At 36.9% G+C, this 18,020-nt stretch overlaps 1 protein-coding gene across 2 annotated transcripts in view; it reads left to right on the top strand.

Moving 5' to 3' along the window:
• LOC137648883 (alpha-1,6-mannosyl-glycoprotein 2-beta-N-acetylglucosaminyltransferase-like) overlaps positions 1–10,901 on the top strand; it is a 91,551-nt gene extending 80,650 nt beyond the window's left edge. The window contains exons 2-7 of one of the 2 annotated variants that reach the window (XM_068382058.1): positions 760–1,657; positions 6,224–6,459; positions 6,897–7,004; positions 8,440–8,638; positions 9,268–9,482; positions 10,465–10,901. In XM_068382058.1, coding sequence (XP_068238159.1) covers positions 767–1,657; positions 6,224–6,459; positions 6,897–7,004; positions 8,440–8,638; positions 9,268–9,482; positions 10,465–10,720 — 1,905 coding nt within the window. In that variant the 5' untranslated portion in view covers positions 760–766 and the 3' untranslated portion in view covers positions 10,721–10,901. The remainder of the gene's footprint in view (positions 1–759; positions 1,658–6,223; positions 6,460–6,896; positions 7,005–8,439; positions 8,639–9,267; positions 9,483–10,464) is intronic. The other variant, XM_068382059.1, reaches the window with a different exon arrangement.
• Positions 10,902–18,020: the final 7,119 nt, after the last annotated feature.

Genomic DNA, 18,020 nt, shown 5'->3' on the forward strand with positions numbered 1-18,020 from the left:
ACCCTCTTGCTTGAAGGTACACTTTCTGTACCCTCTTGCTTGACGGTACATTTTCTGTACCCTCTTGCTTGAAGGTATAATTTCTGTACCCTCTTGCTTGAAGGTACACTTTTCGTACCCTATTGCTTGAAGGTGTACTTTCTGTACCCTCTTGCTTGAAGGTATAATTTCTGTACCCTCTTGCTTGAAGGTACACTTTTCGTACCCTATTGCTTGAAGGTGCACTTTCTGTACCATCTTGCTTGACGGTACATTTTATGTACCCTCTTGCTTGAAGGTATAATTTCTGTACCCTCTTGCTTGAAGGTACACTTTTCGTACCCTATTGCTTGAAGGTGCACTTTCTGTACCCTCTTGCTTGAAGGTACACTTTCTGTACCCTCTTGCTTGAAGGTACACTTTCTGTACCCTCTTGCTTGAAGGTACACTTTCTGTACCCTCTTGCTTCAGGGTCCACTCTGGCACGCTGTTCTCCTCTCTCTCTCTCTCTCTCTCTCTCTCTCTCTCTCTCTCTCTCTCTCTCTCTCTCTCTCTCTCTCTCTCTCTCTGTTTTTTTCAAGTTTTTATAGTTTATGTATGAAAGATCCTCACGAGGCTATTTTTTCCTGTTGGAGCCCTTGGGCTTATAGGATCCTGCTTTTCCAACTACGATTGTAGATTAACAAGTAATAATAATAATAATAATAATAATAATAATAATAATAATCGTAAAGTATTTCCTAAACAACAAAATAACCCTTCGTCTTCTTCTTCTTTCAGATTCAGGATGCGGTGGAGACGTTCGTGTAAGCGCCTCATGATACTACTCATGTTCATTTGCATGACCATCAAACTCCACTTGGAATTCCGTCTGCTGGACACAACGAAAGCGAACTCCTTCTCCCCCTGGTGGACCAACGAGACACTGGGCCACCTTAGAGGTTTCCCGAAAGCCAAAGGTTTGCCCCGGGGAAACCTCACGGCGAAGGATGCGTCTTCAAAGTACGGCCTTGGGGTAGGAGGGGAGAAGAGATTACAGAGCGATGCCAATGACGTCGCTGGTCTCAAAGTGAGCGATGCTGGTCCCAAAGTAGGCGATGCTGGTCCCAAAGTGAGCGATGCTGGTCCCAAAGTGAGCGATGCTGGTCTCAAAGTGAACGAAACCAGCAGGTCAGTCGGTGCAGTGTTAGAATCCGAGACGACAAAATCCAACAGTAGCCTTAGCACTAAAGACAACAAAAGGAATAACAATACCAATCCAAAGAAAGGTTTTGAGGCAGACCTACACATGCCGCGCCCACCACTGACTCACATCCACAGCAAACTGAAGATATCGAATGAGAACAAGGAGACCAGAAAGGAAGCAGAGAATATCTTGCATCCGCAGGTGGCCAAATCGAAGGAGGACATCACCCCCCGACCCCAAGCGGAAGCCAAACCTCAGCCGAAATTGCTTCCAATGCCACACCCAAGGCAAGCCCTTCGACCCGGCCCCAAGAAAAAGACCGCCCCGAGGAGGGGCGTCTCCCATGACGTGGATCCGCAGGAGATGTCCTTGACCCCAAAGGAAATTGAGAAGATCAAGAGGAAACTGGAGGAACTGAACGAAGAGCAGACGATATATAACGAAAACACCTATGGCCCCATCCTGCGAAATACGACAACTTTACTTGTCCAGGTCAGTCTTATAAAACATGCATTGCCCTTCCTCATTATTATCATTATTATTAGCTAAGCTACAACCCTAGTTAGAAAAGGAGCATGCTATATACTCAAGGGCTCCAATAGAGAAAATAGCAAACATGCAATGTCCTTGCTCATAATTGTTATTATTATTATTACTATTATTATTAATATTATTATTATTATTATTATTATTATTAGCTAAGCTAAAACCCTAGTTAGAAAGGGAGCATGCTATATACTCAAGGGCTCCATTAGAGAAAATAGCCCAGTGAGGAAAGGAAATAAATAAACTCTATATAAGAAGTAATAGCTAAGCTACAACCCTATTTGGAAAAGCAGCATGCTATAAGCCCAATGGCTCCAATAGGGAAAATAGCCCAGTGAGGAAAAGAAATAATGAAATAAAAATATAAAATATTCTAAAATCAGCGACGTTAAAATTGATTTGTCATATATAAAGTAATAAAAGAGACTCATGTTAACCTATTCAATTTAAAAATATTTGGCGGAAGTTTGAAATTCTGAAGTTCCACCTTATAAGCGAACTAATGCTATGGAAATTAGAGGGGCACTCAGTAGAGCACAGACCTCCGCCACGGCAGCTTATTTCTCAACATTTTGCTCGACCTTGACCTTTGACCTTAATATATATAAATTGGCGTGGATTTTCATACACTCAAATATGAACCAAATTTAGACCTTATTTCTCAACAGTTTGCTCGACCTTGACCTTTGACGTTAACATGTATAAATTGGCGTGGATTTTCGTACACTCAAATATGAACCAAATTTAGACCTTATTTCTCAACATTTTGCTCGACCTTGACCTTTGACCTTAATATATATAAATTGGCGTGGATTTTCATACAGTCAAATATGAACCAAATTTAGACCTTATTTCTCAACATTTGGTCGACCTTGACCTTTGACCTTAACATGTATTAATTGGCGTGGATTTTCATAAATATGAACCAAATTTTAAGTCTCTGTGAGAACGATGTGCAAAATTATGGCTGATTACGTGAACTGGATATTTTGCTTGACTTGACCTTCGACCTTGACCTTCCAAAATTTAATCATCTCCAGCTTTTTACGTAACAGTTAATCCCTGCAAGTTACATCACTCTGCTATTAAAATTGGGCCAAGAATTGACTTGACCTTTGACCTTGACCTTCCAAAATTTAATCCTTTCCAGCTTTTTACATAACAGTTAATCCCTGCGAGTTTCATTACTCTGCGATTAAAATTGGGGCCAAGAAGCTGTTCACAAACAAACCCACAAACAGGGGTTAAAACATAACCTCCTTCCAACTTCGTTGGCGGAAGTAACGATGATACAGTCGGTCCTCTGATAAAAAAATTCCATTTGGAAAAGATGACAGAGGCAATATCTGTTTCTCCCCTTCTCATCCATAACAGAAATCAGCCAAATAAACACTATGATCATTTAAATTTTAAGCCTATTCATTTTATTTTCACTTAAGATACTTCAAGTTAATATTGAGTAATATCAAGATATCAAGATATTCGGACATCTCCTTGAGATTGATATCAAGAAAAATATAAGTCCATAACAGACTATAGTCAATTTCATTTAGTGATGCATATTTGCACCGACTCGCAGCGGTGCCCTTTTAGCTCGGAAAAGTTTCGTGATCGCTGATTGGTTGGAATTATCTCGTCCAACCAATCAGCGATCCGGAAACTTTTCCGAGCTAAAAGGGCACCGCTGCGAGTCGGTGCAAATCTGCATCGCTAAAAGAAATTGACTATAGTATCATCATCACATCTCCTCCTACGCCTATTGACGCAAAGAGCCTCGGTTACATTTCGCCAGTCGTCTCTATCTTGAGCTTTTAATTCAACACTTCTCTATTCATCAACTCCTACTTCACGCTTCATAGTCCTCAGCCATGTAGGCCTGGGTCTTCAAACTCTTCTAGTGCCTTGTGGAGCCCAGTTGAAAGTTTGGTGAACTAATCTCTCTCGGGGAGAGCGAGGAACATGAACAAACCATCTCCATCTACCCCTCATCATGATCACAGCCACATATGGTATTCGAGTAATCTCTCTTATAGTTTCAGTAATCTCTTTTATATTATGATTTTCATGTAAATATTGATTAATAGTTAAAAATTTGCATTAAAAACGGTAAATGTCTGGAAACATTTATTCCAGAATTTTTACCGTTTTAAAAACGGATATATTGACGTAAAGGAGTGATATTACGGTCACCAACCCGTAAAAGATAATAACAAAGTAGGGTAAAATTACGGTCGCCTGTATTTCACTGAAATACGGTTGAGAACAGTATATTTTTATGGAGATTTTCCGATTAAAATTACGGTTTTTTTCCTTTTTTTTTTCTTTTTTAACTGTGTACCATATCTGTTTGTTAGTCTCCTTGAGACCAGCTTCAAGGTAAACTATGACTCTATAACAGACTAGTATAAGTTTATCATTTCCTGTAAGAAATTTGCATTTGTTCCAAGACAATAAATTTTTTACGATTTTAGAATTTCATCCATTTTTAGTAAAAATCTATAGAAACAATTCAATTCTCCCATTTTCTCCTTATCTAAACCTTTCCTCACTGGGCTATTTTTCCCTGTTGGAGCCCTTGGGTTTATGACATCTTGCTTTTCCAACTATGGTTGTAGCTTAGCTGGTAATACTAATAATAATAATAATAATAATAATAATAATGATAACAACAACAATAATAATAATAATAATAATAATAATAATAATAATAATAATAATAATAATAATAATAATCATAATAATAATATGGACTTTTAATAACCCAAAAGTATGTAGCTGTCTCAAATCCCTTGGTTGTTAATATCAAATTCTAAGAAATTATTTCCTTACTTTCCATAGATGTTTTTATTATTGACAATCTGCGGGCTGTAGCGATTACAGTCTGAAATACTGAATTCATATCTCCAATATATTGTCGTGTTTATATTCCTCTAACATCTGTAAAAATAAATGAAGCTGTTTTTATATATATTTCTAACCGTTTAATGTATTTTCCCAACCCTATTTTGAGAACGATTTGACTGAACATCAGCTGTACAAAATCTATGTTTTGTTTACATTTTCCCCTCGAGGGAGTATAGTGTTCGGATATTGGCTCCGGCTTCCACCTCGGGTTATCTCTTGACTATTCACATTCTGACGTTCTTTTCCTGTCAATGTTTCTACCTGAACATTTGCTATTCTCTCCCTCTCTATAATCAAGTTTTTTTCTTCTCGTTCCCTATTCCCCTTTCCGATTTATTTGTTTAATGTTTTTATACTTAAACTTTCACTTAATCTGCTTGGATGAGAGAGAGAGAGAGAGAGAGAGAGAGAGAGAGAGAGAGAGAGAGAGCAAATACGTCAGACATTTTGTAAATGCAAGTATCAGGAATTACACGGAAAATATACACAATTTATTGTATAGGAGATTATTGAGTAAATCCTAAAGCCTTCATTAAATATTATCTAGTGTAAAACACACACACACACACACACACATATATATATAGATATATATATATACACACACATATATATATATATATATATATATATATATATATATATATATATATGATGTACATATATATATATATATATATATACATATATATATCCAAGAATGCTCTATACCTACAGCTTGGAAAAACTTTATCATTATACCAATTCACAAAAATAGAGACACAAAAGACCTGAAATTTTACCACCAATGAGTCCTGGTATGACAATGAAACAATATCCAACAGATTTAGTAGGTTTGAGAACAAAGCCCTCAGAAGGATATTGGGAGTTAAATGGCAGGACAGGAATAGAAATGAAACTATAAGAGAGATTACTCGAGTACCATATGTAGATGAGTTCGTGGTGAGGGGTAGATGGAGATGGGTTTGGGCATGCTCTTCGCACTCCACAAGAGAGATTAATTCACCAAACTTTCAACTGGGCTCCACAAGGCACTAGTAGAGTTGGAAGACCCAGGCCTACATGGCTGAAGACTATGAAGCGTGAAGTAGATCATGAATGGAGAAGAACCGACTTAAAATCTCATGATAGAGATGACTGGCGAAATCTAACCGAGGCCCTTTGTGTCAATAGGCATAGGAGCATATATATACATATATATACATATATATACATATATATATATATATATATATATATATATATATATATGTTTGTGTGTGTGTATACAGTATATCAAAGAAATTAAAAGCAGGCACAGTTAGAGTAAATAATATTCTATTCTGTACAACTTCACTGGGTAATTGAAGTTATATAGTGAAAAACAAGGCTAACACTAACAACATTGAGAATTAATACTTATTGCTAAATAGTTACATCGTTATAAGCTCATGATGTTATCACAATATTACTAACACAGAAAGTAGAATATTACATAAAACATTCATTTTAGCATCAGTGCAAAATCTATCCCGATCAGCAGTTCACCCACAAATACTAATGAACTACACCATTCCTATGAAACAGGCATCAATTAAGAAATTCTAACCTCCTCCAAACTCCTACCAGGTCCATAACAGGCTGGAAAACCTGCGTTACCTGGTGGAGAGCATGAAGAACACCAGGGGAATCAACGAGACCCTGGTCATCTTCAGCCACGACTACTGGTACCCGGCCATGAACGACTTCGTGACCAACATCACGGAGTTCCGGGTCATGCAGATGTTCTTCCCGTTTTCCATTCAGCTCCATCCGCACAAGTTTCCAGGCAGGGATCCGAGGGACTGCTCCTGGAACGTCAACAGGTGAGTTTTGCTTCGCGACTGTGTCTGCCGCCTATGGAAACCTGCTTAGGCTGGCTCTAAACAAGCGCCGGTTCGGTCGGTGAAGGCTAAGAGCTGAAGCTTGAATTGGAAATACATTGATTCTGATGGGACCGTTCCAGCTAGCGTCTCAAGTCCTCCGCGTAAAGTATCTCATTAGAACCAACGTATTCAAACTTCAGCCAGCTCTTGCCTGTACCAGCCGAATCACTGCCTGTGTGGATGCAGCTAACATATAGCCTGACTGATCTAGCTTGTGACTCTGGCTTCTTAAGTTGTTATCTTACTAACTCAGTAGTGCCAAATCTATGCTAACAGTTCAAACAGAAGTATTGAGTAGTGATGCATCTGAGTTTCTAGGTGCATGTGATTTATGAGGACCCTGTTCTGCTAATGATGCCTTTTCCTCCCTTTTCTAGACTTCACGGGCTCACTTGCCTGAACAGGGAATGGCCTGACACATACGGACATTACCGCGAAGCCTCCTTTACCCAGATAAAACATCACTGGTGGTGGAAAATACATAGGTAAAGCTTTAATGCATAACATCTACAAGCGTTTTAATTAACTGATGCTTTCTTTCATATCTTCATGAGATTGATGTTGTAAACAGGAAGGTATGTTAATGCATGGCAATGCAGTTTGTATTTACCCCAGTGTGGCTGAGCATGCACGTTTGCATATTGTATACCAACATTACTCCGGTGCAATTTTGTTATATAACATTGAATGACTAGAATGATGGTGTAGAATGATACATAACATTGAGTGGAGGTCACAAAGTGACTAGAATGATGGAGCAGAATAATTTGAAAAACAAACAGGTTTCCAATTCATAATGGGTAAGTGTGACTACATCGTAGACGATCGTGTAGCGTATGTCAGAAGAACCAAGTTGCAAATGAGGCATGAATGTATGATTATGAAACACACAAATATATAAAGCATTTATATAAGGGTTCACATGGTAGTAGTCTTATCTTCCTCCCCACTTTCATCCCTAGAGTAAGGGGTCAGTTGCCTTGACACCTCCGTAAAACTTTCTACCGAAAGCGTATCCTCCAAATCCTTCAATTTCACGACTCATTCGAGAAGAACTCTTTAGGGACACCCTTTTTAGTTTAGTCTAGCAATGAAAATCCCTAGTACTTAACTGGATAAACTAGTAATTATCCTTTGAATCCTCAAACCAATCGTACCCTTTTTTGGATTGTCGAAGTAAAATGGACTTTTCCACTTATAAACTGACCCTGTCAGCTAATTTACACCGAGAAGAGGGACAGTGTATATAGAGAATAATTTAATTTCCTTGGTTTCTTTTATGGTTTTTTAAAGATACATGTTAAACTATTAGATTACAGTTAGCAGAAATACACATATATAGCCTATATACACATTTAGATATATATGTATGTATCTATGTATATATGTATGTATATATATATATATAATATATATGTATATATATACATGCTGTATATATATATATATATATATATATATATATAAATATATATATATATATATATATATATATATATATATATATATATATATATATATATATATATACAGACACACACACACACATATATATATATATATATATATATATATATACAGACACACACACATATATATATATACATATATGTATACATATCTATCTATATATATACACCTTAACGTAGTGAAATGGTTTGCGTATCACCGCAAACAGCAAAGCTGTACTAGTCAGGACCGTACATACTAGGTTGGTTTGTTGTAAGCGATCAGACTAAAGTCTCCCACCATTACCAACCAGCAATGGCCAGTGTAGTGATGAAAATAGCCAAACCCCCCAAAAAACTAAAAAAATGTATGAGGCCTTTGTCATGCAATGGGCTAAAAACAGGTACATTTGTTGTTATTGTATATAAACTGATATAAGATGAATCAAACTGACCTTTTCTCCCGCGCCAGGGTCTTCCATGACCTCCGCGCCACCAAGGTCAACTATACAGGTCAAGTGGTCTTCCTGGAGGAAGACCACTACATCCTGCCTGACCTGCTTTACGTCCTCTCCGTCCTGCAGAAGCAGAGGATCACGCACTGCAGCTCCTGCCAAGTCTTAGCTCTTGGGAATTATAACAAAATGTCACCCAGTGTTTATAAAAATTTCGTAAGTTTGTTTCTTTGTTTTTTCCTTCTTTAACCAATACATTTAAAATAAACTTACTTGGATTTTTCCATCAACAGCCATTTCTCCAAATCATCACCATCTCCTTCTACGCCTATTGACGCAAAGGGCCTCGGTCAGATTTCACTAGTCGTCTTAAAAAACTTTCTAGTCATCTTAAAAAACTTCTTAAGTTTGCTTGCTGGTTTTATTTCTTATCAGGTCCCGTATTCATAAAAAAAAAAAATTCTTAAGTTCGCCGGCTGCTTTTATTGTTTTCTTACCAAGTCCCGTATTCACAAAAAAAAACTTCTTAAGTTCGCTTGCTTCTTTTATTGTTTTCCTATAATTATAACTGACATTAGTGGAATCCTATCAAATTAATTTCCAGTGAACACTGGAGTACTCCAAGGGAATGTGTTGTCACCATTTTCATTATTTCTAATTCAAAATGATATCACTAATATTATCACTATAGTCCAGCTATAAGGGGTTGGGCTAGTCCGTGATGTCCAGCGTTGCCACGTTTCCCGTCCAGCTGGTCTCTCTTAATCTAAGGTAGTGTAACTGACGAGAAGATTTAGCAACTACGCTAATTAAAAACCACATCGACCAGGTCTAATCTCCTACAGGTTGAGCGAGGAGACTGGTGGGTCACGAAGCACAACCTGGGATTCGCCCTGGACAAAACTGCCTGGAATTCTCTGGCAACCTGTAAGAACCAGTTCTGCCAATTTGACGATTACAATTGGGACTGGACTCTTAACAACATCATCCAAACGTGCTTCAAGCCCCGAATGTCTATGCTGTCAGTCAAGTTCTCCAGGGTCATACATGTTGGCAGCTGGTAAATAATATCATCATTATTATAGTACTATTGAGTGTTTTGAGAATATATGGTATATATGGTAGGTTGCTGAGGGCTATTGGAAGTTTTCATAGTGGAAGTGAAGCATACATGAGATTATGTCTACAGTAGAGTGCCTGGTTTGTTTTCAATGTGTGGATACGACATGATTGTGTTATGTCTCCATGATTTCTCAGCATCTTTATGAAGGGATAGAAGTGAGATGTCAGGAAACGGACAGCAGATATAGGCACTAAGGAGAGGCGAATGTAAAACTGCAGAAGCTGGCATATTGCATAGTGTTTTCAAGAGAAGAAAGCTGAGAGTAAATGAGAGCAGGTGTAAGGTATCTAGGTATCTAGAGTAAATGGAAAGCGAAGCGATGAGTCCTGTTTATGTATCTAGTAGTTAAATAATGGATGATGGTGATATGAGAGAAGAGCTGAGTCACAGAATGGGCAAAGCAATTAAGAAAGTAGGATATTTACAAAAGATTGGTAAGAGACTTGAGTGGCTTCCGGAGGCCCAAGTGGGAATGTATCAATGGATTGTTGAACCGCCTCTCCTTTATGGAAGTGAAATATAGATATTGGATGAGTATGAAACAAAATAATACATGGGATGAACTTTTTGCATAGCATATGTCATGTATGAAGAGATAATTATCAAAAAATGTGGAGGCCCATCCGTCATTTGAATATGTGTAATATGCATGCATGTGTGTGTGTATATACAGTTGGGCACAAGAAATCCTTGCACACTTCACTGAGGAAATGCACCCTGTCACTCCCTTACTGCGCAGCAAGTAACCAAACAGTTACTTTAGGAAGAGATGACAGAGGTAGTGGGTGGGGCTACACACAGGAACTTGCCACTCATTTACGGTGTGACATGGTGCAGTTGCCCAGAGCGGGGTGTGCCAGGAAGAAATTCCTCCACGACATAAACCCATTACTCATCGATCTCAATTTCCCTTCCCCAGTGGGACGCACGTCAAGAAGAGAACCTGCGACGTCAAGAAGGAGGTCCAGGCAGCCAAGACCCGCATCAACCTGGGCAGGGAATGGCTGTTCCCGAAACATCTCGCCTACCAGAACGTCTACAGAGGCTCGGGTCGCGTCAAGAAGGGCAATGGAGGCTGGGGCGATTTCAGGGACCGCCAGCTCTGCCGGGCCATCTGGAACGGCACCGTCTCCGAAGAGACGCTCAAAAGACTGGAAATGAACCAGTTTGGTTGAGGCTGGAACGCCACCAGCATCATTGAAGCATATCTTCCCAAAAGACTGGGGAAAAAGATGTCTTAAAAGCCGGGAGTGGTTTCTTTTTTACAATTGTATCTGGAACACCAAGGGGCCAGGACTACTCTTAGAAGACTGGTAAAGGATACAGTCTCAATAGACTGGAACTGGACAAAAAGACTGGGGGACAAAATAAGTCCTTGTAGGGACTTTTAAAAACTTGGAGTGTCTTATTTTTTTAAATTGTATCTGGAACATTCGGAGCCAGGAATTTCTCAGAAGACTGGAGACAGGACTCCTCTCAGAAGACTGGAAAAGGATACAGTCTCAATAAACTGGAACTGGAAAAAAAAAGACTGAGGATAAAATAAGTCCTTGCAGGGACTTTTAAAAACTTGGAATGCCTTTTTTTTTCCTAATTGAATCTGAAGTGTCCCGGAGCCAGGAATTTCTCAGAAGACTGGAGACAGGACTCCTCTCAGAAGACTGAAAAAGGATACAGTCTCAATAGGCAAAAACTGGACCAAAAGAACGGGGATAAAAATAAGTCCCTGCAAGGATTTTTCAAAAATTTGAATGTCTTCTTTTTTCTAATTGAATCTGGAATTTCCCGGAGCCAGGAATTTCTCAGAAGACTGGAAAAATATAGTCTCAACAGACTGGAACTGGAATGGCAATGAGAGAAAATCTCAAAAGAACTGTAATTGAATCAAATTGATACTTGATGGGCAAGGTTTCCTAAGAGACTCGATAGACTGTAAATTAACTAATCATTTTTTTCTTGCATTGATCAATTATAAATCCACTGACGTCGCAATTACCAAGGTCATCTCGTGTAATTTTGGAAGTGATTTTTTTTTTTAATGGAAGCGTGAAAGAGAAACTGAAGTGATACTCAATTGCATATCGCAATAGTAAATAGGGAATTAAAATAAAGGAATTTTGAAATCATTCGCAAGAACAGTATGGGAATATTTCCGAAAAAAAAAATGACCCAACTATATTTGATCTTAAAAAATTTTTGATTAAGGGATTTTTGAACCTCGTAAAAAATTGATAAAGGAAATTTTTAAACGTCTACTTCAGAGAAAGATAAAGTATTCCATAAATGCAATGGAACTAGAAAAATGATAAAGGGATTTTTAAACTTGGTAAAAATGTTGATAAAGGAAATTTTTAAACGTCTACTTCAGATAAAGATAAAGTATTTCATAAGTGCAATGGAACTAAAAAATGTTGATAAAGGGATTTTTAAACGTAAAAAAAATTATAAAGGGATTTTTAAACGTTGTAAAAAATGATAAAGGAAATTTTTAAACGTCTACTTTAGAGAAAGATGAAGTATTCCATAAGTGCAATGGAACTGGAAAAATGATAAAGGGAGTTTCAAACATCATAAAAATATTGATTAAGGAAATTTTTAAACATCATAAAAATATTGATTAAGGAAATTTTTAAACATCATAAAAATATTGATAAAGGACATTTTTAAACATCATAAAAATATTGATAAAGGAAATTTTTAAACGTCTACTTTAGAAAAAGACAAAGTAATCCATAAGTGCAATGGAACTAAAGACAATTTTGATAAAGGAAATTTTTAAACGTAAAAAATTTGATAATGGAAATTTCTAAACGTAAAAGAAAATTAATAAAAGTATTTTTAAAAGTCTACTTTAGTGAAAAATAAAGTATTCCGCAATTGCAATGGAACTAAAAAAAAAAGTGTTGGAAGAAAACTGCCACCTTTGTTGGCGAAATTATACGCGAAGGAAAAGAGACTGTTTTTCAAACCATTCATTTCGGCTCCACAGTGCCAACACTTGAAGTTAATCCGGCACAAACTCATTGTGCCAGCAATATCCTTCTACTCGAAAAGGTTGACGCAACAAACATTTCTCAGTGACGCACAAAATTAATATTTTTTTTATAGCTTTCTTGACGTTTTTGGTTTTAAAGAAAGAGCTACGGCTTTGTCAAAAAATAGATACAGTTTCCTGTGTTAAGTCTGTCAGTGCATTTCGCTCAAAGTTTTTACACACACAAAGATATATATATATACACACATATATATATATATATATATATATATATATATATATATATATATATATATATATAAGTTTGTGTGCTTAATTAAGGCCCTTATTAATTCGGTTAATTTGAACATATTCGAATTATCTAGGTTTTTTTTCAAACGCATTTACATATATACATTGAAATTGTACCTAAAATAATATACTATATATATATATATATATATATATATATATATATATATATATATATATATATGAAAAACACCAAAAAGAGGACACAAAACACAACAGAGGAATCATTTTCCAATTGCTAAGTGGACCTATTTGATATTATTATTATTATTATTATTATTATTATTATTATTATCATTGCTAGCTAAGCTACAACCCTAGTTGCAAAAGCAAGATGCTATAAGTCCAAGGGCTCCAACAGGGAAAAATATGTAGACGTGATCACTCTTGTGGAGTACAGTTAAAAGGTTGTGTGTTCGTATGTGTGTTGCTTGGTTAGATGGATTTAGTTGGGAGGAGGTTATGTTTCCCCCCTTGTTTGTGTGTTTGTTTGTTTGTGAACAACTTCCTGGCCTCAATTTGACTCATAGAGTAGTGAAAATTTCAGGGTTTAATTGCTATGTTGAGACGTGGAAGGGATTCAATTTACTAGGTCATAGGTCAAAGGTCAAGGTTGATTAATTGCTATGTTGAGACGTGGAAGGGATTCAATTTACTAGGTCATAGGTCAAAGGTCAAGGTTGATTCATTGCTATGTTGAGACGTGGAAGGGATTCAATTTACTAGGTCAAAGGTCAAAGGTCAAGGTTGATTCATTGCTATGTTGAGACGTGGAAGGGATTCAATTTACTAGGTCAAAGGTCAAAGGTCAAGGTTGATTCATTGCTATGTTGAGACGTGGAAGGGATTCAATTTACTAGGTCATAGGTCAAAGGTCAAGGTTGATTCATTGCTATGTTGAGACGTGGAAGGGATTCAATTTACTAGGTCATAGGTCAAAGGTCAAGGTTGATTCATTGCTATGTTGAGACGTGGAAGGGATTCAATTTACTAGGTCATAGGTCAAAGGTCAAGGTTGATTCATTGCTATGTTGAGACGTGGAAGGGATTCAATTTACTAGGTCATAGGTCAAAGGTCAAGGTTGATTCATTGCTATGTTGAGACGTGGAAGGGATTCAATTTACTAGGTCATAGGTCAAAGGTCAAGGTTGATTCATTGCAATGTTGAGACGTGGAAGGGATTCAATTTACTAGGTCAAAGGTCAAAGGTCAAGGTTGATTCATTGCTATGTTGAGACGTGGAAGGGATTCAATTTACTAGGTCAAAGGTCAAGGTTGTTTAATTGATATGTTGAGACGTGGAAGGGATTCCATTTTGAAAGTCCTAGGTCAAAGGTCAAGGTTGATTAACTGTTATGTTGAGACGTGGAAGGGATTCAATTTACTAGGTCATAGGTCAAAGGTCAAGGTTGATTAATTGTTATGTTGAGACGTGGAAGGGATTCAATTTTGAAAGTCCTAGGTCAAAGGTCAAGGTCAAGGTCGAGAAAAAGGTCGACCGAATTGACCCTAACCTTAAACCCACATGTTCGCAAATGGTTGTCACACACAGTTGAAATACGCCTGATGTCTAAATTGATTCTGGGAAAGGCAAGCCGTTTCGAGAAATAAGGCTGCCGTGGCGGAGGTCTGCACTCTGAGAGTGCTTTTTCTAGTTACTGGATATTTCGTGAGAGTATTTTTTAGAGTTTTTTTGTGGTACAAAATAGATTTTTGTACCACAAAATAGAAGTTTTGTGGAACAAAATAGATTTTTAGTGGAACAAAATTTTTTGTAGAACAAAATAGATTTTTAGTGGAACAAAATAGATTTTTAGTGGAACAAAATTTTTTGTAGAACAAAATAGATTTTTAGTGGAACAAAATAGATTTTAGTGGAACAAAATAGATTTTTTAGTGGAACAAAATAGATTTTTTAGTGGAACAAAATACATTTTTTTGTGGAACAAAATACATTTTTTTGTGGAACAACAGATTTTTGTAGAACAAAAGAAATTTTTTGTGGAACAAAATAGCTTTTTGTGAAATGGAACAAGGAGAGAAAAATAACTGAAGAGTTGAGCTTTATGTGCCAATAAAGAAAGAGGATGATAATAATAATAATAATAATAATAATAATAATAATCATCATCATCTCCTACGCCTATTGACGCAAAGGGCCTCGGTTAGATTTCGCCAGTCGTCTCTATCTTGAGCTTTTAAATCAACACTTCTCCATTCATCATCTCCTACTTCGCGCTTCATAATAATAATAATAATAATAATAATAATAATAATAACAATAATAATAACTACGAACTCAAAATATTCCTTGCTACAAAAATAAAGCAAAACTACATTCTTTTATAAATCACTGTAGATTGTAGTATAGATTGCATTAATAGACTTGGAATATAAAGCCTAGCGCCAGGGTCCGTGAGCCCATTCAGCATTCAAATTCAACTAGGGTAATAACCTAAGAGTTTGTAGGGAACAAAGTAATGCAGTTTACCCTTATACATTATTCATACATTCCATTTCATTCATTCAAATTATTGAGATAAAATGCAGAACGATATAAGCCCAGGGAGACATTCTACATGAATGAATGTGTTTATATGAATGTGCTTCTGTATGAACATTCAAAGTATGTAAAAACGTATGTTCTTTTCTTTTTAAAATGTACGTGAGTAGCACCCCACTTTTAAAGGCCGCTCATGAATGGCAGAGGCAAGGGACAGTGACATTGCCCTATCAAGCAGGACAATGTCCTAGAGACTGAACATTTATGATCAGCGCCCAAGTCCCGCTTTCTCTACCCAAGCTAGGACCAAGGAGGGCCAGGCAATGGCTGCTGATATCTAAACAGATAGACCTATAGGCTCCCCCAAAACCCCCATCTTTAGCTCCCAAGCTAGGACCAAGGAGGGCCAAGCAATGGCTGCTGATGACTAAGCAGATAGACCTATAGGCTCCCCCAAACACCCCATCTTTAGCTCTCAAGGATGGTGAGGTTACAGCGACCAAAGGAACTAACGAATTTGAGCGGGACTCGAACCCCAGTCTGGCGATCACCAGTCAGGGACGTTACCACATCGACCACCACAACCCTTTCATGCGATTATAATTCGACATTTCTTTTACCTCCGCCAACGAAGTTTGGAAGGAGGTTATATATGTTTTACCCAGCAGTTTGTGTGTTTGTAATTTGTGTGTGTTTGTTTGTGAACACCTTCCTGGCCGCAATTTTAATCGTAGAGTAATGAAACTTGCAGGGATTAACCGTTATGTAAAAAGCTAGAAATGATGAAATTTCGGAAGGTCAAGGTCAAAGGTCGAGGCCACGGTCAAGCAAAAAAAAAAGTCAAATTCATTCAAATTATGATAATAGTTATTGGTATAACTTGCAACTTGCCGCAGGCCGTACGACACTGGTGTGAACGACAATGGGTCCCAATGAGGCAAATTTCACCAATTTTTTTTTTTTAATTAAAACACCAGAATGACATATCTTAAGGTTTAAACGTTGCTCGTGAATAGCAGACGCAAGGGGCTGGACAATGCCCTAGAGACTGACAATTTATACATAAGAGCTCAAGCCCCCTCTCCATAGGACCAGGGTGGGCCAGGCTATGGCTACCGGTGACTCAGCAGGTACACCTCCCATCCTTAGCTCACAGGGATGGTGAGGTTGCAGACACTACAAGAAACTAAAGACCTTGAGCGGGTCTCGAACTCCAGCCCAGCATAATACCAGGCACGGCCGTTTATATGTCTTTGAGCTGCTTTTGATGTGAAAACTATTTAATTGGTGTTAAAACTACACTACACGATCTCTGAACTGCTGACCATGAATAATGTGACGTCAAAGTTATTCGGTAAAACTTAACTTCAATCTGTATTAATTTCGTCTTCGTCATACGAACGAATTTTTATCTTTTTCCTCAAACGTTTTAAACATTGTACAAGACAAAGTCAAACCTCAAACTTCAACTTACTATACGTTTTTTTGTCTAACTTAAGTTCACTCTAACTTTAAGTTGTTTTACAGTCGTTTGAGTTATATTATATTAGTTCATTATGATGGATACGTTTTCAAGATATTGAAAATCTATTGAAAATAGTTTTTTTTTTTTTTGAAAATTCGATATCAAGTGCCATTATTTTATATTTACATTGATTTAAAGTCACGAGTGTTAGTGATAATATATATATATATATATATATATATATATATATATATATATATATATATATATATCTTTAAATTGATATTTGGAAAAATCTTTCGACAACGAATGTCATTCACGTTGTGGAAAGAATTTTCTAAATATCAATTTAAAGGAATATATATATATATATATATATATATATATATATATATATATATATATAATTGATATTTGGAAAATTCTTTCAACAACGAACGTCAGCCAAAATCAAATTCAGGACCGTGGAAGTTCGGGCGATGTTGACCAGCAAACAATGCGCCTTTAGACTTGAAATAAAAGGGATTGCGAACCCTATATCCCGAGTTCCCTCGGTCAAGATCAAAAAAGATTTTGAAGAATTTAAAGTTTGTTGCAAAAGTCCGGATTTCGGGTGAAATACAGCAAAAAAATATGATCTTTTTTGTTTTTCTTTTACCAGATCGAGTCTCTCTGCGTTCAGTTGTGTTGTTGGAATAACGGAAAACGGCTCGTGAGTAAAAAGACTTCAGATTGAGAGAATTTCTTTTAAAATACCATTGGTGTGTCTTTAAATTCAAGTTTTAGTTTTAATGTCCTATTGTAAAAATAATGACTGTTCAGTATAAACAATTGCTTTAAATTATTTATAAAAAATCACAAGTTTTGCCTCGTATGCAATCTGTTTAATTTGGGTGTGTGTTTTGGCGGGAATCAGAGAGAACGCGTCCCTTTAAATGACAGTTGCGGCCAATGCAGCGGATAAACTTATAATTAATTACTTTTTACCGCGTCAAATTGCATTGTTCGGGTAATATACATCCTACATCAATAAATTACTTCTCAAGTCTGTATTAGAAACAGCTATTTGCAGCAGGCTCCCAATAGTGCCTTCAGGAAGTGATAATGAACTTTGGCAAAAGGAAGCCATTATACGCTAAATGTCGAAGTATTAAGAATGGATAAAATATCGGACGCTTGGTTATATAAATGACCAGATGAGAAACTAATGCCAAGGAATT

This window comes from Palaemon carinicauda, chromosome 10, assembly GCF_036898095.1.
Source record: "Palaemon carinicauda isolate YSFRI2023 chromosome 10, ASM3689809v2, whole genome shotgun sequence".
In the NCBI taxonomy this organism is placed as follows: Eukaryota; Metazoa; Arthropoda; class Malacostraca; order Decapoda; family Palaemonidae; genus Palaemon; species Palaemon carinicauda.